At 39.9% G+C, this 25,504-nt stretch overlaps 2 protein-coding genes across 10 annotated transcripts in view; both read right to left on the bottom strand.

Moving 5' to 3' along the window:
- The window catches only part of si:ch211-1e14.1 (UPF0606 protein KIAA1549), a 53,824-nt gene extending 49,137 nt beyond the window's left edge, over positions 1–4,687 (bottom strand). For 3 of the 6 annotated variants that reach the window (XM_046864457.1, XM_046864463.1, XM_046864462.1), the window contains exons 1-2: positions 4,457–4,687; positions 3,579–3,767 (exon numbers count right to left, since the gene is read on the bottom strand). In XM_046864457.1, the coding sequence (XP_046720413.1) occupies positions 3,579–3,693 (115 nt within the window). In that variant the 5' untranslated portion in view covers positions 3,694–3,767; positions 4,457–4,687. Of the gene's footprint in view, positions 1–3,578; positions 4,417–4,456 lie in introns of those variants that run through there. The other 3 variants (XM_046864459.1, XM_046864461.1, XM_046864458.1) reach the window with 3 other exon arrangements.
- A 2,018-nt stretch (positions 4,688–6,705) lies between these two features.
- Positions 6,706–25,504, bottom strand: part of hipk2 (homeodomain interacting protein kinase 2) — an 88,996-nt gene continuing 70,197 nt past the window's right edge. For 2 of the 4 annotated variants that reach the window (XM_046865107.1, XM_046865109.1), the window contains exons 6-15: positions 24,676–24,860; positions 23,280–23,442; positions 20,405–20,627; positions 19,459–19,580; positions 16,962–17,092; positions 14,108–14,287; positions 13,666–14,013; positions 12,792–13,039; positions 12,469–12,629; positions 6,706–12,260 (exon numbers count right to left, since the gene is read on the bottom strand). In XM_046865107.1, coding sequence (XP_046721063.1) covers positions 11,796–12,260; positions 12,469–12,629; positions 12,792–13,039; positions 13,666–14,013; positions 14,108–14,287; positions 16,962–17,092; positions 19,459–19,580; positions 20,405–20,627; positions 23,280–23,442; positions 24,676–24,860 — 2,226 coding nt within the window. In that variant the 3' untranslated portion in view covers positions 6,706–11,795. The remainder of the gene's footprint in view (positions 12,261–12,468; positions 12,630–12,791; positions 13,040–13,665; positions 14,014–14,107; positions 14,288–16,961; positions 17,093–19,458; positions 19,581–20,404; positions 20,628–23,279; positions 23,443–24,675; positions 24,861–25,504) is intronic. The other 2 variants (XM_046865110.1, XM_046865108.1) reach the window with 2 other exon arrangements.

The following is a 25,504-nucleotide window of genomic DNA, read 5'->3' as shown; positions in this document are numbered from 1 at the left end:
TCTGATACCTCTGTTAGTTATTATTGGGTACATAATAATTCACACACTTCCCCAGTCCATAGTCATCTAACATTATTTCCCATAAGTTTCAGTGTAAGTACTGAGTAATTATATTGTAAGATAAATTATAATAAACAGAATAATTTACTCTGTGTCAGGAATTCCTAGAAAGATTGCCAAAATCTCCCATACATATTTCACTGGGTTTAGATCTGATCACTGTGAAGGGTATGCATTCGGTGGGCCCTCACCCCCGTGGAATAAGGGAGAAGTCATCCTTGAATATACCAGTACCATCAGAATAGAAATGTTTCATCATAGAAGATGCAGGTGTTCAGTCAGAAGAACTTTCTGTAAAGAGACGAATGAACCCAAGGCATTCCAGCAAAAATAGACGTAACCCTATAACATACTAAAGCCACTGGGTTGATTTTCTTAAATAATATGTAGTGTTGTCTGAATTGAAATCTCAAAATAGAATACAACTTTCCAGAGTTTAACAAAACTACTACTTTTGCAGGCACCAGCTGTATTTTAAGCTCAGACACGATAGAATCGGGCCACATTCGAAGTTGATAAATTGAAGGGTATAAAACACACACACACACACACACACACACACACACACACACACAATCCAATCCGTACATCACACAAATCATTCATAGGAACTTCAACATCAAAAAGTTGAACCTAACCAGAATGCTGTTTTTATTCGCACAGAAATTGTTAAAGGGTTGTGGGTTTAACCGGTTAATTGAATCGCTAATGTGGGGATATTTTTGAAGTATTTCATGCATTCATTTGAATCTCTCTGTGGTAACGATTTTAAATGTTCCCTTATAGATCTGTTTTTGACAGATCTTTCGCATACTCCTGCAAATAAATGCAAAGATCACACCATCTCTGCATCTCAAAGAAGCAGCTTGTAGGAAACACTCTTTGCAAATGGTTCCACACCACCTCTGTTAGAAATAGCACAAACTGAAACCCCAGCTACTGTCAGACCCTTAAGCAAGCCACTTAACCTTCAACTGCTTAGCTTGAGGCTTACAGTAAATCATAAGGCACTTTAGGTAATAAATATAATAACACCATGCTGCTTTCGATTTCTCTGTTCTGATTGGTCAGAAAGTATCGATTCTAGATTTTATAACTGCAGTTCTGACTGTCGTTTCAGCCGAAAGGTGAATCACAGGTTTATATTAACTTGCTTGTTTTAATATGTACTTGTTTGGATAGTACCAACTAACACTGCAAATTGTTAATAAGATTCTTTGTGAGCTTATTTTTTGTTTTGTTTTTTGGAAAGAGTCTCCAGTGTAACAGCCCGATGTAACCCTGTAACTTTCTGATGTTCAAGCTACATTCAGGAACATAAATATATATTTTTGCCAAATGAAGTAAAATACTGTAAAATACTGGACAAAAATATTAGGACACCTGCTATATGTCGTTCTTCCCCAAATTACGAGGCTTGCAATTGTATCAGATGTCTTTGGATGTGGTAGCATAAAATTTTCTCTCATTTTAACTAAAAGACCAGCATGACAATGCTCCTGTGAGCACAGCCAGCTCCATGAACATATGGTTTATACGGGTTGAAGTCAAAGATCTTGAGTGGCCTGCTATAGAGCTCTAACTATAATCCTACTTACTATCTCTGAGATAAACTGTAACACTGAGCGCACTCCAGACCTCCTCATCCTACATGTGTTTACTAAACCACTGTTGCTGAATGAGCACAAATCTCCATAAGCACACTCCAAAAACTAGTGGAACACCTTTGCCAGAAGAGTGGGAAATGGGGACTAAATATGAAATGAGATGTACAAACTTTTGGCCATTTATTGTTCTGCAGGACCTGTTTTTGCTGTTAAATAATCAACATTTCAACAGAGTAATTCCAATTTTTCTATTGTTTCCATAAGCATCTGCATCTGAATATTGTTTGTACTGCCTGTATCTAGTTAAAGTATTTGTACATTTATAGCTTTTCTTTGCACAATGCTGCATATGTTGCATTCTAATTATGAGCTGCTTTCCTTTATGATTTTGACCTACTTAGACTGTGTTTTGACCTTGGGAGATGGATTTGCATATGGTAACACTTAGCGTCAAATCTCTGACCCCTGCCGTAAATTGGGACAATAAGATTTTGCGATGGATCTGCCTCACCTGCAAAACATGCAAACGTCAAGATCTGTCAAAAACCTGCACATGGTATCTGCCAACTACCACAAACTATTCCGACCCGTTAAGGATGAGGGTGTGCTGAAAAGTAGACGGCAACAAAGAGCGCACCACAAGCTGAACGACTTCTTTAAACCGTGGCCAATAACAAATTCATCCATAAAAGTTCAGTCAGTCACTTAATAAAAGAACAGAGAGGCAGACATATGGCATTGAATCTGACATGCTTTGAAAGTGAGAGCAGATGGCTTGTCTTATCCTGCCAAACTCTTCCCAACTTAATAAAACATCACTATTACCAGGGTATATCATTTAATCCTGTCAAACAGATGACAACAAAAGGAATAGAGTACGCTCGATAAAATAAAAGCCATTGTTCCGAAAAACATGTACATTTGCCTAACTTAGATTAGACTTCAAGAAGATTCCATTAGATTAGAATAATTAAGAGAATTTACAGATGTTATACGGGTATCAGGTTTTCCACGACAATCGCAAAGTACCCATAAAGCAAGAGCCTTAACAGGAAGGAGGTAGCATTAAAAAGTCTACAATGATACAAAAACAATTCCTACTGGGAAACCAAGAAACGATCTGCACTTAGACTGCACTTAGGCACAGCTCCTAATTTTCATCATGAGGTTATTAATATTAACGTCACCCCCCAACCCTCTCGGCAGTGAGAACGACCCTCAAAATAAAGCTCCACAGTGTCGTCCACAGACAGAGCCCCAGCAGAAGAGGAAACACCTGACAGAAAGAAACATTAAATAGTAATCCTTAGAATTAACAAATTAACCCTGCTTTAGACTTTTGGTCCGTTCAGTTTGCGTATCTGTACACTCTGCTCGAACACGTTTGGTTTTTAAAGATTCATCTCAGACATCACTACCATAGCTGAGCCAAAGTCTCTGGCATAACTCAACACAACTTCTTTGAACCTTGAGGCCAGCATTTTTGCTGTCTGTACTTATTATGTTTAAAATGGTATGTATGTAGCTTCAAAAATGTGGGTGGGGCTTAGGAAACATGGGTGAAGAAAGGGGTGGGGCTTTGAGAAAATAGAAGAGGAAGAGTGTGGGAACTTCAAGACCAATTGTGGGAATTGAGACTAGGCTGAGTCAAGCAAAAATACCTCAAAACAAATCTATGCTAATAATGCCTAATGCCCTGATCTATTCAATGCTACTGTCACTGGGGTAACAATGTCCAAAGATGACGTCATTGAACGCCTAACTTCTGCAAAATACAGCACCAGCTCTTGCAGCATAAACATGTTGAATGTGTTTCGGAGTATGGGGTTTATTTTTTTTTCTTTTTGACATCATTGCTACTGCAGTTTCAGTGCAAAGCGGTCACACGTCTTCATCCAAAATGCAACTTACCTTGAGCTGGGAGATCTGAGATCGCCATGGAGACCAGCGTTATCAAGCACAGAGAGAGCACGCGCCATCGTCGGCTCTGCGCCGTCAGAGCAGCTGCACGCGTCACAGCCTCCATTCAGACCCACTCATGTTTTTTTCAGGCGATTGGAGAAGAAGTGTTGGTGCACCGTGCACGAGGAAAATCTGCTGCTGCAAAAAAATCAATAAATAAGCACACACGCAAAAAAAAGAAAAAAAAAGAATGCACGCCTCAACAAAGCGCGCGAGCGGCGCTGAATGGAGAATCCCGAGTCTCGGGTGTAGGTGTGCGCGCGCGGTCTTTTGTTTCTCTTTTCCGCTACAAAACACAAAAAAAGGAAGAAAAAAAAACACTCAGCATTTTCAATAAACCCCCAAATCGCGTCGATCAGGAAATCGCACCCCGAACCAATGTGATGCTACACCCAGGCTACAGGTCAGAATCAGGAGCTGAATATTGCATGAACCTCCGTATTAAGAAGCTCTGAGCCATTCTTCTCATTCATGCAACATTTGCTGTGCAACTACATAAGAAATCTGGGCATCTGTCTGAATTTGTGAGCAATAACAACACCCCATAAGCTTACTATTTAGTGCAAAGCTATAAAAAAAAGTGCTCGAGACCCTGACAGCAATAATCACGGGAGTATATTGTCTTGTCACGTGACCCCAGATAAACTAGGTATTGTCGGTACTGACCAACATAAAATAAAACTTGTGCATGTATTCGTGCTAACTCACATTAATTGCATGCATGCATGCTAGCTTTGTGCAAAAGGAAATTTCGCTAACTGCCACACACACACTCACACACACACACACACACTGTAAAGCCTAGGATTAAATCACAGGAGCCTTACCTTAAAGGCGCCTAGTTCATGTAATATTTTATACCCAATTGCAAATCAGGTGCAAACAAAAGTTTTTTTCCCATGACATCCAGACATAACGGGCTATTTTTCATGGATTAGGTGCCTGATTCCTCTGCGCCGACAGAGCATCCTTCCCTCCTCCAATAGAGCCACTCATACACGGCGCAATACTAACCCCGCCTCAACTTTGTCCTTATTTGGGCATGTAGTCCAAAGAGCTTGATTTTCATTGGCTGTGAGAGCTGTCCATCAAAAACAAGGTTAGGTTGACTTTCCTTCTGGCGTCTGTGGTTTCACGGCAACGCCGATGTTAGGTGATAGTTTCCCGGACAAGATAAAGCACCTAAATGAGTCTTGTAGGGTGTTGAAATGTCTAGACAGGCGACTAGAGAAAGGATTAGTGAAATAAAACATTTTGCAAGTTAAGAATTGAGAAAACGGTGTCATTTCTACTACAGGGGACTATGTAGGAAAATAGACACATAATATATTGGCTCACATCGCCCCCTTTTGGTGATGGAGGAAAGGGCAACATATATTATAGGTTAATGAAAGGGCATACTTTATTTATTCTCACTATGATGAAATGGATTGCAAAGGATTTCGCTGACTTCAAGTTATGAATTTTATTCATGCATATAGGACGCTCAATTTAAGCATAATTATAGGTAGGGAAGTGCAAACACCTAATCATTCATTAATTTATTAATTCATTTTTATCTCTCTATCTATCTATCCATCCATCTATCCATCCATTAATCCTTTGCCCAAGATTGCAATGAGACTGGAGTCTGTCCCAGAGTCACAGAGCACATGTTGGACGGGATACCAGTTCATCACAGGGCACCGGAGACAGATGTGTGGTCCCAAATGGACGAACAGATTTGAAACCCCAAGCCAGGTTGTGTATGTCTGTCGGTTTTGTCCTGCTGACTAACTAATGACTGCAGTCTAGCAATTCAGAAAGCACTCCAGAATGCAAGAGCTGAATCAAAAAGCCTCCAATACCCGTAGGCGTGCATTGCACAATTCTTAAAATGAACAAATCATAAGGCTCTTATCTATTGTAAACGTGTATGTGGTGGATATTTCATCATATCAAAGCACAGTGGACAGGATATTCCTCAGGATCTCTATTGGCATAATATTTAATAATTGCCCAAAGTCAAATTGTAAATAAATCACGTGACCTTGTAGTGTTGCACAGACTCAAGCATGCACCCATCCTTTCCACAAATTAATTGAATATTTGGAATGGAAGAAAAGCGTTCCTTTTTGTAATTAGGGGCTGGACCACTGAGCCCACTACTAGGCTACCAGATCATGTCATGTTGTCTCATCTTCTATGTACAGTATGTTAAAGATCTCTACGTAATTTTAAATGATGTATCACTGTGAAGGCCATTCCAAATGACTTTCTAGAAATAGTTTGTGGTGGACTTTAAGATATGTTTTACCCAGTGTCTTTCTAAACCATTCTTTTCAACAATGCTGTTTTTTTTTCTTTATTTCCTTTTTAGTGTGACCAAATAATATTTTTATTCATTAGATTTTGAAAATACCTCTGGCTCTAGATGTTGTTCTAAATATTTCAGAGATGAACATTTGTGATGAGGTTGCAGGTAAGGTTTTCCTCTGATGATCCTTCATGCAGATCATGTTTGTGCATGGAACTCTGCTCAGTAGAACAATGCACCTCCCCTGATGTGCCCGCAAAACCTTTCTGGAGAGCTTTAGTGTCATTCGGGAATTTGGAAATATGTGAAGGAGGTTGTGACTGTCAACTATCTAGCAGCCAGAATGATTCAGTGAAAGAAAATTCGTATTTATAGTAACTTATTCACCTTAAAAATTAAACTAAACTGCTGCACAGAAAAATCTGTCATTTTTTTGTTTAGCTGGAAACACATAAATATGTTAAAAACATTACTCAATGAACATATTTATAGCTAAGTCTATATTGTTATATGTTTGTAACAGCAAGGCAAGAACAATTTTTAGCTAGTTGCGTAATTCTCAATAGCAGAGCGTTTCAAAGTGACATATTCCTCATAAATTTGTGACATGTGGATATGCGAATGCTGTGATTAATGAAGTAAAACCTGCGGAAATCAATAACACATGTATTACCTATAGGAACTTTTGTGTCTAAATGTAATAAGGCATTAAATAGTTATACAGTAGATAGAAGTCAGATAAGATATAAAACTGAAGCAAGAAACTAGCAGATGAGCAGATTAATGCTGTGACAGTTTAATGTAAATCCAAGACAAAGTGTGATTACAATTCTACACATATACAATATGCATATGTGAGCATACAAATTCTCATTAATAACTCGATTCACCTTGGAGACCGAAAAAATGATCAAAAGTAACAGTGAATAACAAGCTATAACATAGTTCACCACAATGCGAGCCCCTTCTCACCCTACAGTTAGTAAATAGAACAATTAAAATAACTATATTCTTCTATAACCCAGATGTTTTGTTAAAATCCTCCATAAAATTTACACTGCTATCGTTAGTTGTCGAAGCCTAATATAAACTCACTCAAATTTTTCTACAACGAAAATTAAGAGAAGCACACAACATCGTAATGGTAACACAAGCGCTTAGTTAGCAAGTACTCAACGTTTTTTTGTGGAGTTAAAAATCATTCTTCTTATCATTATTAGATTCGATTTGAACATTCTATAAAGCCAGTAAAATATCCATTCTCATAACATACTCAATAATATTAGTCTAAGGTACAGGGTACACATAGCGCTACATTAACAGATTGAAATAATACGACTTCACACTTCTTCAAAATCCCCGAATAAAGAAAGCTAAATTAAAAAAAAGAAGAAAACATGAACAAAAAAAACATACTTGGAAAAATACTGCAGCACACCATAGCTTGGACAACAGCTAATGAGAAACACTATTGAGAAACCCTACAGCAACAGACACAAAAGTCAGGGTCAGGGTGCGACGCTTTCTTAGGTCTTGAGAGGTTATAGAAAAATATTTCGTTTACATTTTAACATGTTTCTTGTTGCTGTGCAAGTAGAAAAAAGTTCATATAATCAGTAGCTGCACTAACGGCTACAGTGCATCACAGCTACATAACAAATTACTGTGGTGACTTGTGATGAATTGTCGTTTAGTCAGGTTTGAATCTGACAGATTGGTGTTTGATCAAGTGCGTCTGCAGCACCTTCTACATGGAGAACAGGGTATACTGTCGCTAGTACACCTTTACCCTTGCATTAAGTAATGCAAGGTCTTTTTAAGAGGTGTTCAGAAAGGGTTGAGTCTGTTCATGTGTTTACTTGACTTTGACCAAGCTTAAAAACAAGACCCCATACATTAGAGCTTTAACAGGGTTTCAATTACTGACTCTTTTTTCTTTTTGGTTCTAAAAAAGTATGGAGAATACTTGGCCATTTCTATATTTTGGCCTCTTAGCACTTTTGCACATGCAGATTATGGACTACATCAATGAACCCGTGATCAGTCTGTTTAAACCCACACCATGAAAAGAAAAAATCGAAACACTTATCAGGATGGCTTTAATATTTTTGAAGTGATGTCATTGTGTCAATGAAAGGAAGCGATAAAACACCTGTCAGCTCCGATGTTGTTCAACAGTGTGCTTCACAAAGCGCTCCTCTATTTGATTCAATTATTCAGGGTAATCAACAACATTTTCTCTTGTCAGGAAATTAAAACGCTTCAAAGAGTTAGCTAGAAGGACATCTGGTGCTGGAAATGTCTTCAAACTGAAGGGAAAACCGAGGACTTTTACAGACTGAATTACTATGAAGGAAAAAAAAAAAAAAAAAAAGAAAGGACAAAAAGGAGTCAATTTTAGTTGCTTAAAGCGTCAAGTTCATAGTTTGAAAGGCAGTGTTTTGACACGTGGATGAATTTCCAGGAGGTGACCAAGTAAATGAATCATAGTTAAAAACCCTTTTTTTTTTTGTTGGAAATTGTTACATATATAAAAGATGGTTGCTTTTCAGACATTTTGGTAACAGTGCGATCACTAGATCTGGATCTGTCCTGCACCCGTCAAATCTTATTTTAGTTTAAATTAAAAAAAAATTGAATAATATTTTTTTGTGGATGTTAATGGTAACCAAGTTGATTTAACGAGACATATTGCATCCTTTTTTTTCTAGGAAAATTTAACATTTACAGTAAAAAGATGGCACTGTTTCGATCAACAAATTCTTTTTTTTTATATATATATATAGATATGAGATGTTTTAATCTCACTTTGTACATTCATTTTGTGCTAGTGACCCTAATTGGTATCTCATTCGGGTCACTATGGAGTACTGCTTTATTTTTGTTAGAATGATTCACATACTCACTTCACATTAGTAAAGCTAAAGTACTTGTAATTAAAATGGATACAAGAAAATTAAGTGGCCTTACGTTCTAATAGTAATCCAATATTGAAACAATTTACAAAATGGAAATTCAAACAAAAAAGCACTGAGTTGCTTGGGACAGCATGCACAGCTGGGCTAATGGTGATATTGCATGAATTATGTATAATCATGATATGTTGTAGGGTTGAACATTTCTTTGTCTGTCAGTTATCTCAGCTACTCTGATGGACAATTCTGTGCCTCATCCACACACTGGATTTCTTTGGTGGGAAAAACTACGAGTGTGAAATGCTGAGCTGCCTTGTGCTCAGAAAGGCAAACCTACACGAAGACAGGACCGGAGACTACAGACAAGACAACGCTTTCTAATATGGAATGTTAGATGTATTTTTAATAAGACAGGAACCTCTTTGTCTCAATGTCCTTGGGCCAGCGAGCTCGTATAAGGACCTAAACAACTTGCATCATTCAGATCCAAATGAATAAAACTCAACTAAAATAAAACCAAATAAGCTCATGAATTACAAAAGTATTTGGGTCAAAGGTGTTCCAACCAAAACCAACACTTTTGATTACTAGATGCCCCTAAGAATATTTAGCATGATTACATATTGACCACCATATTGCCCACCAATCGTAAAAATAAAAACGAGCCTAAACGAGTCTATTTGTGGCATAGTCTGGTAATAAAAGAACTATAACCAAGGTAAAACCACTTTAAATGGCATTGGCATGAGAGAGGAGAATTGGATGCTTTCAGAAAATCACATGCATGAGCCCTCGTCATCATGTCAAATCACTCATCAAATCACTGGTGAAAACACAAGCCGACTTTAACAAAAAATAAAAAATAAATAAAAAATCAAGGTTGGCCCACACTTTTTTTCCCCATATCAGCTATCCGTTTCTCTTAAAGGCCGATCCAGCAGAAGATCTTCCGTTAATTACGACAAAGAGCAACAACAAATTTCTGCAACGCAATCCCTACTGTGACCAGCTTTGGGTTCCTGCTGAGAACCGCAGCCTTCAAAGCACACAAAAACCAGCACAGATCTCCCCAACAGCCCTTCGGATCAGAAGGCAGTGTGTTTTCATGCAGTGCCTCAAGTCGTGCAGATTCTTCCCTGTCCTACCGACATGCTCAAAGCCAACATGCTTTTCTCATTAAAGATGTGGAATTTAGTCTCGCTCACTCCTCCCTTCAATTCCCATCCGAAAATCCATCCAGTGCCATCTTTTAGCACCTTAATCGGTCCTGTCCCTACCTCGACCCACTCGCTCTCCCACACATGTTTACTGTTTCAACATCGTTTCTGCACTGGGCTCACTGGGGGCCGCTCAAACACCGTTCACTCCTCAAACACACTCCTGCTCTTCTGACCCCTGTCCAGAAAACCCTCCCTGATGTGCAGCAACTGGACATCATCAGCAAATAATACACTTTGACCTCAAGCTCAGTTTTATGACCATCAAGCGAATGCATTAGCACAGGTTTTCAAATGAATCACGTGTAGTGCTTCGCTTCCAACAATTTCACGTCAATCGCGCGTGACAACAAAACAAACACAAAGCTCAGTGCCACTGAATAGGTTCCTAAGACAAACAGCTACGCTATACAATAAAACATACTATACATCATACAGTAACAAAATGTTACTAATCTTCACCGAAATGACAACTTTGGTTCATTACTCCAAGGAAGTATCTTGGTCTAAATGTTAAATAAGCTCATGCATGCTGAAACAAAAAGCACTGTTGTACGAAATGGAGGTGTGTAAATAATAATAACCTAGTTCATTACATTTAGGACTATGCTTACACCCGGAAGTTAAACACAAAACATCTCAGACAAAAGATGTCCAACCCAGAAGCCAACGTTCAAACTAGTTCCTGTTGGTTCTAAAAAAGGTTTTCCAGCCAAGTAAACGGTTGTAATATGTGTAAGGCACTACGAGGGAACGATGATTCAAACCTAAGACCGTGGAGGAATATATCGCACAAAGGTGCAGAGGAAGGTGTTCCACGCACAGGGCCAACAGCAGCACACACGTGCACAGACTATTATGTTATACATGCTTATGTTATTACAACAACGTTGTGCAATCACATTTAAAGAGAAAAATTTAAAAGAAAATTCTATTGGCATCAAAAAGAAAAATTCTTCATAAAATAAGCATGTGAAGTTTGCTACATTCTAAAAAAAAGGTGGTGGGGGGGGGCTAAATGTCCTACTCTATGACAAAACTTATTTTCTTTTCTAAATGTGAACACAAACAGAGAGAAAGAAAAAAATCTATAAATACACTAGAAAGTCTTTTGTCTTTTTTTTCCACATATTTCCAAAAGACTCCTCCGGCTGTTGATAGGAGAGGACGGCGGAGTACTGTGCGTGCAGCACCCCTTGGAAATGGTTAAGACAGTTCAAGGCCATCGTTATATTTTTTTTCTTTGTAGAGCAGCAGATATCCGTATTTCACCTTATGTATAACGTTCAGATCCACCACGTGACCTCAGCTCAACAGTCAGTGAAAGAAAATGAAAAGAACAAAACAAAACAAATCAACAAATGGGCTAATAAAACTCCCAGTCTCTCCCAAAATGCCAACAGACATGACCATGATTGAAAAGAAATTCAATGCAAATATATATACGATTTTCATATTGCAAATATCGAAAAAGAAACAGGACTGGCCCTTTAAAAAAAAAAAAGAAAACCAAACTCATATGCAAAAAAGAGAGCAAACTCCTTTCAAACTCATTCCTTGCCACCGATAGTATTCTTTGTTTGTACATCATCGTCTTTACTGTCTTCAAGTTTAAAAGTGACTTGGACCGGAAAAGGTTTTGGGGTCTGTTAAGCTCGGGCATGTCTCACTGACTCTCTGTCTTTAGTGGGGAGAGGATGGGAAGCAGCGTTGGATTTCAGCTCCAGTGTTTTCGGGTCTAGAGATACGGGTATTGGTTCATCTTGGTGGGGCTCAAAGGGTATCCAGTGTAGACAGTGGAGGCGGGCGAGGCGCTGATGTATGTTTGGTGGGCAAACTGGGGCTGGTACTGGCCGTGGTGCAGCGTTGGGGATGGCAGCACACGGTGGCCCATGCTGACAGGAACCTGGTGCACAATGCTCGGTGGGTAGCCAGCGTGTTGGACCGCATGGTGTGCTGAACCTTGTGATGCCACCAGATGTGCCACGGTGCCAGTGGATCCCAGGGCAGCGGGGGCGGTGTACGTGTAAAGGTGGGGTTGGCCAGATAAATGAGTGGCAGCTAGGTGGGGGTGCACGTTTGCGCTGTGGGAAGGACTGTTGTGGTGAAAGGAATATGGAGCCTGAGCAGCCATTGTGGGTGTGATATAGGCTTGCTGTCTCCTGGGCCCTCCATTTCTCTCTATCGCCATGTGCTGCTGAGCCTGCAAAAGAACATGCAGTGTAATTTATCTTGTTTTTTATTTTGTTTAGCTCATCATACTATTTGCACAGGGTTTTTTTTTTAGCTCAACACTTTACATCAGCGCACGCAGCTAACAAAATATCCATCTGACACGACTGCACGTCCATATATCAATGTGCAAACCTGAAAGTTTATACTTAAACACATAAAACCCATAAACTCCACACCTGGCTGAGATTGAGCGGTTGTTGCTGGAAAGGGTGTGGCCCGGAACGTTGCTGCCGATATACTCCGCCTCCAGGAACACCCCCTGAAGAGTGATTGTTGGCTGACAGGCCTCCATTGGAGGTTTTAAACTTGTAGGCAGGATTCTGGTGGTTCATGGTGTCTGTAATGATCAAAAATATATTTCAAAAGTCATATCTAGTAATGTGAAAAATGTATGCATACAGGAAATAGAAAGCTATCAGCATACTTGTGTAGACTGATTTAGAATCCATGTAAAACTAAATTTAAATGGTAGGCTTTTACAGAAAAGTTTTCATCTCACCAGGCACAAGTCGCTCACACGCGCTTAGGGTTTCACTGGTCTGGCTCTTCAGGGGAGGGATGATGATGGTCCGGGGATTTCCGTTATTGTAGTCATCCAGCACTGCGCCCTTAGAGTCATAGTTGTTAGCATTGGGGCCGTTCGTTCGGGATTCTACAGCGTAGGGGCTGTTATTGCTGGAGTCTGAGTCGGGGGAGTCATGGACAGTGACACAACTGATGACGTTCTTCCGCTGTTTGGATGATGTGCTGTGAGGAGAGGGTAAGAAAATCGTGAACACAAATGGAATCAAACTTCTACTTATTAAAGTAGTTTTTAAAAACATGTAATTTTACTTTTACTTAAGTATGTTAAGAAATGCTGTACCTAACTACATTTAAAATCATACCCATTACTAAGTAAAAAATGGATAAAAAGAAAGCAGGAGATGGACAAGACAGACCCAGCAGAAAGCGAAATGCTGTCGAATCGATGTTTTTTTAAATGCATGCAGTAAAATACAGTACAATAATATCATTAATATCAATTTTTGCTGCAAAAGAGCATAACTCACATTAGTATCAAGTTATGGACTGTAGTGTTTTATTTTTTTTTTTTATTTTGTTCGTTCAATAAATTTTTTTTTTTTTAGATTTATATCTCCTTGTCCTTTTTAAACTACACTGGAATCCCCCACATGACCTTCCACAGTTAAATTGTAGTACATTTTACTGAGCTACCTTTTACTTTTACTTGAGTAGATTTTTAGACCCGTAACTTTACATGTACTTAAAGTAAAATTTAATTGAAGTAACAGTACTTTTACTTAAACTGAATATTTAATTACAATTTCCACCTCTGCAAGAAATGTAATTACAGTATACAAAAAGCTGACCTGGTGTTATTAGGCTGCTTGTGCTCATCCTCTTCATCTGTGTCACTGCTGATGGTGATGATGCTCACTGCTGGGCTTGGGGTGTCGGGGATGATGATGGTTTGCCGAGGGGGGTTGTGTTGGTTGTGTTGTGAGTGTTGGTTGTGTGGTCCGTGGTGCTCTCGTGTTGTGCTGGAGGCCTGCGCTTCTCCCCACCCTCCTCCTCCACAGCCCTGAGGTGGGGCGCAGGGAGCAGAGGGCCCATTTTGTACCACAGCGCAGCGTGGCGGTGTGTTCTCCTTTACACGCTTCGAGCGCTGAGGGGACAACACCGCCTGGGAGGAGGACACCTCGTAGTTGGACACGTTCCTGAAACAGAAGGACACATATTAGCATCGAAATACAAACGCTTTCATCCTACAATATCTTACAGAAAACTGAACCTCCTTCATCTCTTACTGACCTGTTGCTCATTTGCTGTGGCTTACTCTTTTTGGAGGATGAGCTGTTGCTTGAAGGCTGCCTCATTACATGAGCCACACCCACATTCAAAGGTTGTTGAGAAGGCAGGGGCACATGACTGGCAAGCAAGGCTGGTTGTTGCATGATGGGATTATAATGACTGCCGTGGGGATGGGAATTCCTGAAAAAATATATGAGCAGCTTTTACTATATACAGCTTTTTATGACCACCTAAACAATATTGTGTAGGTCCCCTTTTTGCTGACAAAACAGTTCTGACCCATTGGGCATTACCAGTATTAACCCCTGACCCTGTCGCCGGTTCACAACTGATCCTTCCTTGGACCACTTTTGATCGATACTGACTACTGCAGCTGCAGTTTTTCTCTCACACAGTCGTCCAGCCATCACAATTTGGCCCTTGTCAAACTCGCTCAAGTCCTCGTCAACGTGCCCATTTTCCTGCTTCTTACACATCAACTTTGAGGACAAAATGGTAACTTGATGCCTAATATATCCCACCCACTATCATCATAATGAAGACATAATCACTGTTAATCACTTCAACAGTCAACATGTTATAATTTCATAACGTTATGCCTGTTATGCCATTATATATATCTGATTAAATTCAGCTTCAACAAAAGAGCTGAAATGTAAAAGACTACAAGCTTTCTTGATTCCACATTTGCAATTGCTCTTTAAAAAAAAATGCTTGCCTTTGCAAGAGAAAAAATTATATACACCGGTATATACTTTTCTCTTTCACAAAGCCAAGGCTCAGTTTGAATAAAGATAGGTAAATCGATGCAACTCTAAATAAATCAAGCAACGCCGACTAAAGATCCATGTTATATGGCAGTGCTACCGATCGTGACCTAATTCAATATGATGTTTGTCCAGTAGAAGGCAGCAGCGTCTGTATTGGACACACAGCAGACTGACAGCAGAAGGATGATTCTCAGAGGAGAGATCTCTGACTCTGCAGTGCGAGTGCGACACTCCTGCAGACGGGCTCGGCGAGGACAATAGAGCCGTCAGGGCTGGGCTGAAGGCTAGCGTCTCCACTTCTCACGACATCAGCAAACCCACATAAGCCCGAGCCTGCTGCCCACACGGCAACATGAGCCAGCTCGAATCCTTCCCATTATATTTAACTCAGTGACCCGAGCTGCCCCACGAACCACTCAAAAACTCTTAAAACATTTAACTCGAATTCTTGATTAGCACTGAGCGCAATATGATGTACTTTTGACTAGCAGATTTTAAAATAAAACTGTACTTCATTTTACATGCATAATTCATGAGCAAACCCAGCTGGTAGACTGACTACACAGCTTCCTGCCTTCGTTCAACTTGCTCATTCATCAAAGTCAAATAGCCATGCAATATAACACTTTCCCCCTGTGTTTTAAAGGTGCAAATAAGTATCAACATGCTCAATAATGGGGATTCGTGATGTGTGCATTCTTGTGAAATATACATATAACAGGGGTATAATTAAAACAGCTGCCCCATATCTTCACTGCCTCATCATGACAGGGCTCTTGGTTTCCCTACAGTTCTAAATGTCTCTAAATCGAGCTGCACATCTATTTTGAAACACAAAAAAGGCTGTCTCCAAAAACACCTCTTGCTTTGATTATAAAAACAACATGACAGATGACTATGCTTGCAAATGACGCTTAATGGTCTGTTTAAAAAAAAAACATCTGAACTGAACTTGTGCTGAAAGGAGACTGGGTGCAGCTTCAGACGTACATGTTGGTGTGGAGCAAGACGGACGACTTTCCACATCTTCCAACAAGCTCAGGGACACACATTTCATCAGCGGTAACCTAATAGCGCTTATGAAATCCTCATTTGCTCAATTCAACTGTAAGTTGCTTTGGATACAAGCAACTTCAAAATATGTGCTATTTGAGCCGTTCTATGACTTTCCTTTTGCAATACAATTATTCAATAATACAATCTGCATTTGAATAAGTTGTCATTTTTAAAAAGAAATTTGTATATGTATCTGCATTCACAATTAAACCAAACGTAGGCGTGGCCCAAACCTGAATGTTCTTTTTATGTTGTTGATTTAGTTTGTTTTTAATCTCTACCTCCATGTCTCTAGAAAACACAGAGCAAAAAGGAAGCTTAAAGCAGAGAGCTGCCAGCACGGTATGTGAGCCCTGACAGTTCCTTATCACTCGTCACTTCATAACTGGGCTGAACTTGACGTGTGCACCCGACTGATATTTTCATCAAAATCTTTCAGTTATTATGGTGGTTAGTAACAGCTTGTGATATTTTCTAACATTTATTTTGGCTTGAAATATACACGGTAAAACTACTAGTTTAATTTAAATCACCACGTCACTGATCAGGCAGTTGGTATGTAAATGCACTGTGCAGCGATGCACTGATGCTTCACATATGACCAGTCATGCAATTGTTTTTGCCGTATCCCTGTGCACACCTCTAGCCATGAGACCCTTCTGCATATCTGTACAGATGTGTGTTTAAAATGTTAATCTGTTCATTCTGAACAACATTTAGTTCCAAATCGATGGAAAAAATGCCTATTTTGTTTTTAAACAAAACTAAGACAGCAGGGACACCAAATTAATATAAATAGCACGATAACGTGACATTTTATTTACAGATATTATTTCTATGCGACTTGAACCACATTTTCTGTTTTCAATTCTCGTGTTAAGTATACAGCAACAAACGCTGCCGCGGGAACCCGGCAACAAAAATCCAGCAATGAATATCAGTTTTTTTTCTGCCAGATGTCAAAATCACTCCTGTGTGAGCTGCTGTATTTTTTGCAAATGAGTGATTGGGACACAGGTGGTGCTCACCTCCAGTTGGTGAGGGGCTGAGAGGTGCTCATGGAGTCCGGGATGACGGTGGCATGCTGTACAGAGGTGTGGGTGAGCTGCTGCCATGCTGGGGGCAGCAAGATCTGCTGGGTACCAGAGGGCCAAGCCTGCTGCAAAACAAGGAGAGGTAAAAAGAATTAAGGGGCATTGGGTTCATAGTTTGAAGTTTGCTCTGCAGGGGGTACAAGAGTGTAAGACTCTCAACTAAACAGGTCCGTTAGAACACCCACAGGTTTCAAATAAGGAGAAAGGGACAAAGCTATTTGCAGCTGTGACCGTTAGCAAGTGTGCCAATCTGTGCCAAAGAGCTACCAAAAGGGTCAAACATTGCCTTTAGGCACGGTGATTATGCAGGGAGATGACTATGCATCATAAATGTGTCCTAGTCTTTCTCTAAATTACTATAGCAATATATTTATTTCAGAAAATATAACACTGGGCATAATGCAGACAATCTCATTTATCTATTTGCCACTATCTTTTACAAGTGCTCAAAAAAGATTCAACAAAAAGTGGCTTTTTTGGCAAAAAGCCACTGTTGAATAACAAAAAGCTTTTGTCACTTTTCATTTTAACTTTGGTGTTTTTCATCCTTTCCTTGGCACCGATATCTTAAGAGATTCATAATGCACCTTGAAAAAAAAATGAAGCGTGGCCTTGACTCACATCTCAAAAAAGATAAGACCTTGCCTTAATAAAGATATGTAGCATTTCCCAGGCAGTGCGCTGATGGCTTTGACGTTTTTCCAAATCAGCTCAGGATTTAATTAAATTCAGGAGCCCCCCATTCAGCCGCTTTGTGAGGAGCTGCTTTGTATGACTGGCATGGAGTGTACAGAGTGCCAGGCGTAATTTGCCCAGAGACGTTCCTAGCAGAGGAGTGTCTGAAGCTCTAATGGCTTAATGCAGCTCTACTGATTAGCAGTTTAATGTACAACTAATGAATTGTTGCTTTAATACCATTCGCACATCGAGTTTACCATGTCATCAGTATGGGCTACAACGCTTGGTTCACACAAAGGGGGCCTAACCACAAATGGCAGGGGTCTATTATGTTTAAGCTTAGAGACAGACCAAACAAGGGCCTTAGGGGAAAAAAAAGTTCAATTATGTCTGGCCATGTCTTTAGTCATGCATGGCTTCCCAAATTGCTGGAATGTTCTTAAAGGTGTTTGGTCAATGGCAAAAATGACCAAGATATTTACTGTCACCTTCATTCTTTTTTTACCTGCTGTTGCTGTGGACTGTTTTTGTCTAAAGCGAATTTTGGGATTAGAGAAGAGGCACATAGAGGGCGGTCATTAGTGAAGTTGAACAATTTATCTTAAAGGCTCAAGCTGTGAAACATAAAAGTGCATAAAACTGGAACATGTCCTTCTTTTTGTACTTTGGTGATGTTTTCCCAGAACACTTCGAGTCAGGACTTGGTATTGTATTAGCTGACATGAAAAGCTGAAAGCACTATTAACCTATATGCAACGCGCACCCTCGACTTGCTTTAAGGTAATGACTTTATTCTCAGCAGATTATTTCTTTCTCTTGCAGCCATGCTGTCACAAATATTTATGTCTATACTGGACATTATGTCCCTGCAGCTCTTTTCCTACATTGTGCACTTTCAGTTCTCACATACTAGCCTGGGGTGTGTAATCAGCTCATCTGCCCTGAAACTGTAACCCAGATAAGAGTTCTTTTCCATGCATAGCCATCTTCTGCACAACCCCCATTCTGATATGGCGCCCAGTCTATCCCGCTTGTTAAAGGCCCTTTGTCACCCTTAGAGGCTCTGAATGCTCACCCTCCCTGATTGTTCCTGCATTTTCTGCATTCCTGATCCAAATAAAGGCATATGCAGCCTTCTGGGACCAGCCTCATCCCTCTTCACACACACACTTGAAAGACAAGCGAGAAAGGGACGGAGTTGTGGAGATCAGCATGTTAAACTTAAACCTAAAAGAAGTTATGTCTCCATTCCATGAAGCAAGTAACTAAAGTCTGAATTTAAAACTGGCTGGAAAATATCAAACTCCACCAGCTAGTCAAGAAGTTCAAGCCAAACATCATCAATCCAGTACAGGTCCTGCCTTATGGCCCCTGAGGCTGAAAAACCCGTCAGCGTCCATAGATCTTTCTGAGAGCCGGCTTCTGTCATGCTCGTCAGACCATGACTGGCTTTCACTCCAGGGGAAAAAACACAAGTGCTAAGTTTCAGTGGAGACTAAAAGCCCAGCCTGGTAACAGGCTCTGGGACCAGCTCCTGTGACACACACACACACACACACATGCAATTATAATATATGACCAAATGAGAAAGTCTTTGTCAAAAGGAGGTGAATTATAGTTCATTAAAACAAAATGGGTCATGCTAATTGGTCTTTTCCAAAGACACATTCGGCTGTAGTCGGAGACACAGAGAGGTTTTAATTAGTTTACCACGCATGGTTCTTCACTGCCATGGTGAACAAGGAAGTGTTACCTGTGTGAGAAGGCCAGGCTGGATCTGCAGGGGTTGACCACCGGGGGCCTGAGTCACTATGGGAACAGCATTCTCCATCCGTACGGAGTAGCCGCTGTGCTTGGAAGGGGACGCCTGCAACCCTGAGAACACAGCATAAGCGCCACAGGTCTTTTCATTTCTATTTTGAGTTCTATTTTCAACACATGACTGATATTTACCAAGTAATCATAGGGAATTCAGATAAATTAACTGAATAGCTATCAGGATTTGAAGGTTTACTACTGTGTACTATCACTGACCACTTTATTAAGAACACCTGTACACCTACTCATTCAATTATCTAATCAACTTTCACTCACGTCAGCCAAAACCAGACTTTTTGAACCAGTTGGTGCTCACTTTAGCCTTATGGCTATTTTTCTTGTGAGCTGCTATTGTAGCGAATTATCCCTTAAAGAGACACCCTCCATGGTAATAAAGTCTGGTTAATCAAGATACTATAGCCTTTGTGGTAGCTAGAATCAGTCTGGCTATCTACAAGATGTTTCCACCTGCAGAACCCGCCACTTAATTAAACTCTATGGACTGTTGCGTGCGAGAATTCAAAGAGATCAGCAGTTTCTCTAACACTCAAACCAGCCCATCTGGCACTAAAAACCATCAAATCAAAGTCACTGAGATGTTTGATGTGAACATTAACAGAAGCTCTTGACCTGTAACTGCATGATTTATACACTGCATTAAACTGCTGTCTCCTGATTGGGAGTTTGGATAGATGCATTACGGGGCAGGTGTTCGTCATAAAGTGATCGTTGAGTGTATATTTAATAAATGCACAAAGTTAACTAACTAGCATTCTCTCACGAAATAGAAACGCTATAAAACTACTCTATCAATTTGCAAATCTTTGTATAAAGACAAACATGTTCATAGAGAACCCAATGTGCAGAAATATTGCTCTCACCTTGAAAAGTGGGTGGGCAGACAATGAGTGCCTGCTGGAAAGGATCAGGCCGAGTGGCACAGAGCTGAGGGGCGCCAGGCTGCAGGGGCATGGTCCTGGGGGCCACAGCAGCCATGGGCGCTGCAGGAGGCTGGTAGAGTGCAGATTGGTAGTTTAGTATGGAGACATCGGGATTGGCAAGGGAAAGGGTGGCACTGGTGGAGGAGGGAGCCAGGTTGGTGGCCTAAAGGAACCGATGGAGTCAATAAAGAAAGAAAGAAACAAACAAAGACAAACAAAAGCATAAGGAGTGGGTGTGAAAGGGGATGAGGTGGATTGTCAATGAGGGTGATGGGAGAAAAAACTATAAAATCATAAATTATAAAAATGCACTGATTATAGTGTAGGTGTCTTAAGGGTCATCATCAGCAAGGGATGTTTCAGGAAAGATGTCTAAAAAAAATAGCTTTTAAGAAACCTGCAATCGATGATTTTGAAAGCCAAACCATCTGTGCGCTTTACAAGACTAAATAAGCTGGATGTACTATTCTATATGGATGTGAGCTCTTAAAATGTTTACAACCACAAATAAAAAATACAAAAATTGAAACCCATCCTTTTAATGCTTCATGTTTGAAGTCATTAATAATCCACTGCATATCAACACAAACGCTACATTTATTTGATGTGCAGCATGAGTACATCTGGTGTTCAATAAAATGGCTTATTGACCGCTACTCGGGGATGGGAGGGGGGTGGAGGATGAGTATGTGTCAATCAATGCTCTCGTGTTACAGTTTATGCTACTCCAGCTCATTGAACTTGCTCAGTCTCATTAGCGGAAGATAATAATTTCTCTCTGCACTGCACTGTGATTAAACATACCCACACACATTTATACAGCATGAGCAAGACACTGAGCTTTTCAAATGCCTCAGCCTGGTCTTTATTCCCCTCTAGAGTGTTTTATCCTGCATGGTTCAGGATCCTTTCACCTATTATCTTGTTATTTTTACCATCTCAGCTATTACAGTGAGTGAGTTTCTTCTTAGCTGAAGGACTAAAAGTGCAATACTTTGATTTAAATCTTTACTCTGGTCATAAAGACAAAAAGAAAGTACGCAAGGTAAATTACTATTTTATAATCCCTAAGAAAGCAAAACCAAGCGGACATTTTAGGCCTGGGCACAGGCGAACTCATACTATTCATGTCTTTAAATACAGCTATAATAACTGTTGAGTCAAATGCAAGGTTTACATAATCATAATCCACAGCAGACATGTGGAACAAGAGGTATCTAAAATGTCCTTGATCAACATTTCCTACTCCAAACCAGAGCGTTTTAATGAAGGGTAGCCTTATTTACTTTCATTTAGTACTGAAGCAATCCTGTTTCATTTCATGCCACTGCTAGTAATTACAAGCTTTTCATTAGTGTCTGCATGGGGAAAATTCTGAGTGGCACGTTTCATTTTTTATTTTCTCCTGTTTCATGTGGCCGATGAGCACCAGGGGAGAGAGTTAATCAATACGCCACTGTAGCATTCATCAAACAAAATAAACATTGCAGCTCGCAGCCTGCTAATAAAACATGAACCAGCCCAGCCCTTTTCACAATCACAGATGGAACAGACCTTACCACCCAACACGTACACTCAAGCACATTCTATATGTGTGCTTTTTTAATGGCAGAAATTCAACTGTAATTAATCTGGAAGAGGTTAAGTGTTTACTTTAAAGTCCCAGGGAGATTGATGAAGCAATAAACAAGGATGAGTGCTAGATCAGGGTTTTAGTGAGAAGGGCACGTGTGAACAAAAGCCAGTAAATTACAGGGAAAGCAGGCTCTCTCGATGAATATTTAGAGTTGGTGAATTAAGTTCAAAAGTTACCAACACCAATATACCAATACCGCTGCACACCCGCGTAATTTTTTTCAAATATTATCCATGCACTACGTGGAATATGCAAATATCCTGAATATAGTTCACATATTCAAGGTTGACAGTTTTCCCATTTGTGTAAAAAGAAATGTTTTTTTGTAGTTCAAAGCAGTAATATGATTAATTAATAGTGTCATATTTATGTATCTGATATTGGCCTTGAATGCCATTCAAAAAGCATTTTTAAGTGTATCTACACTCTGTAGTTATGTTTGAAGTCAGAATACCAAGGCACACAACAGGGACATTAAATCATCATTAAATGTGTGGGTGCAAATGGGGCCCTACATTCTTATGACACCTTTTGAATAGGGTAGGTTCGGTGTTGAATGAACTGCATCATTCCCGTACATGAGAAAAAGTACAAATCCCCTGTTCTTCAGTAAAAGTAAACGTTCCCTTTTTACAGTTCTACTCAAGACTCTTTCAATTGTATATAAGTTTTAAAGTAGAAACCAATAACAACACAAGTCTAGCATTTAGAGTGTACAAACATGATTAGTACAGACTGTATAGTAGCACAGCAGCATTGATCAGCTGATAGTGAAGGGAGGACATAATTCAGCAGGATGTAGAAACTTTTAAAGCAGACATGTGATTTAGACCTGGATTAGCAGTCAGCAGTTTGGATGGCCATGCAATCCGTATGGCCAGAGAGAAAGAAAATGACAAACAAGCAGAAAGTATAGACTATTGCCTAGTTATTTAGAACACACACACACACACACACACACACACACACACACACACACACACACACACACACACAACACATACACCTTAAACCAGCACGAATGCATAGGGGTTTGGAGAAGTTATCTGCATTGCTTCACCATAAATGAGACAATGTGTGTGATTCAATAACTGCACTTTCGGATGCAAAGGGGAAATAGAAAAGAATGTATGTGTGTGTGTTGTCGTGTATATGTTTGTGAATTGTGTAGACACTGACCTGGCTGTGCACAGTGTTGAGTTGGTTGTTAAAGGTCATGGTGAGGTTGGTGGAAGTGCTAGGGGCTACATGCGTGATGAACGGGGTCTTGCTCTGGTTGACTGCATCGTACATGTTCACGCGACGCTTACAGATCTCCATGTTCTGGAAGCAGGATTTGACACTACAAAAAAAAAAGAATTATAATAATCATAAAGAAGTGGCATTGAATGTTATATCTTTATATGTACACAATCATGTTGCCAGACAATTTTATTACTTTTTTTTTTAATATTAACATTGACTAATATAAGTTTGTTTTATATAATACAAAGGCAGGGGATGTAATTATAAACACACTTTTACGTTGCTCTCAGGGCAAAATTAACAGACTGGGGCTGCAAAATTTGATGATTCATTAATCTTTATAATAATCCTGGACTTTGCAGCAGGAACCCAAAATATTCTAATGAACACTCTAAGAGTATTTTTACATCTAAGTCTGAGGCAAAAATTAAAGCTTGTTTGGTTTGGTTTTATTCACACTAAACATAACAACAAACCAAAAAGCACTTTGTGGTCTGGGGCGGAATCACACACAACTAACACATCCAACCAAATTAATCTTTAACTTCATATGGCAGTATAGCACTTTCAAAGGAAACCACTATTCATCCTCTTCTGCATATGTGAATTTGTAGATGCCCATGACTGGCTCATGCCACTCAGGTTGAAAAGAAAGAGAGAGAGCATATTTTAGCAAAGCGCATAAACAGTTTTGCTAGTGATCTCCTGGTTACAGCTGACCGGGGCATTGTCAGGATTTGACCTTGCAATCTACCAGATGACAAGGAGAACACGTTTCTGTTGCAAATCAAATTTCTACGGCATTACGGCTCTAACCTTTAGTTCAGTTTGTGCCTCAGGGGTCAGATTAGCAACTTGAAAAATACAGCGAAAATGTCGCTTGCAACCTAAAACACATGCCATGTTTGATTCACTTCCAGATGCAAAGTCAATTCACTCCTCAATCTTACGATAAGAAAATTGTGCTAGAGTTTGCCTGGAACTAATCCAAGAACATCCCAGTCATAGTCACTATTTGGCTAATCTCAGTTTCCAGAGATGGTCTCTGTGATTATCGTGCAGTCATAACTAAATCATAAACTCTGTCATTTATACAGTATATGATTACAATTACTCTAAAAGAGCACAAGTTTAATTTAGTAGCATTTGGTAAAAATGCCATCTTTGCTATGATAGCATAGTTTCACCCATTTACGGCATTTAGCAGACATTTACATTTACGGCATATAGCAGACGCTTTTATCCAGAGCAAACAGAACAGAACCTGAACAGAATCTGAAGTGCTCTGAGTAATGTGTGTAGTAATGTTCAGCTGCGGTCTGAAACTCACTGTGTGCTGTGGGGGAAGTCCAGCAGGTGAGCCATGGTAACAAATGGATGGTTGAGCGTCTCAATGGGTGTGATCCTTTTATCTGCGTCGATGGTCAGCATTTTGGTCAGCAGGTCGATGAACTCTCTACGGTCTGCCTTCTCCGCCAGCATGTCACTGCCCTCCAGCTCTGTGCTCACATTTACCTGCATGTGAGGAGCACAAAGAACCGAGTATAATCCATGTGTCAACACCTGACTCACAACCAGGTGTTCAACTATGCATGAATTCCTTGGTCACTGTATCCATCTGTATATGAATGTGCTGTGTACATACAGTAAATTTATGTCTTAAAACAGAAATCATAAGCGACAGCATTCAATGAGCTTTCCACCATAGTTTTTGCTTGTTTTTGACCAGTGGAAGCAAAACCCAGAGATGCATAATCAACATGACACTGGGTCTCAGTAGAAATATTGGTAACCTGGCACCGCTGTGATATTTCAAAATATTTGCATTCTTATTAACAGCTCGTCAGAGAAACACTTTGGAATGCTTCTGGTGCCAAAGCAAAGATTTTAATCAGCCTGAAGGGATCAAAAGTAAAAACAGAATTCTACTAATTAAAAACATTGTACACTGGACATTTTACTGACACTCAGGTCAAAATCATGATTGGACTACATAATCAGTCCTGTACAATGAGCAATTTTTTGGAACACTACTTTATCATGTATTAAGGAATGCCTTGATGCGTGTGTGTGTGTGTGTGTGTGTGTGTGTGTGTGTGTGTGTGTGTGTGTTTATATCTTGGTGGGGACCAAATGTTCTAACAACATGACAATTTTGA

This window comes from Silurus meridionalis, chromosome 13 (genome assembly GCF_014805685.1).
Source record: "Silurus meridionalis isolate SWU-2019-XX chromosome 13, ASM1480568v1, whole genome shotgun sequence".
NCBI classification, from domain to species: Eukaryota; Metazoa; Chordata; class Actinopteri; order Siluriformes; family Siluridae; genus Silurus; species Silurus meridionalis.
Note: the sequence above shows the minus strand (reverse complement) of the source record. Positions and strands in the feature narration are given on the sequence as shown.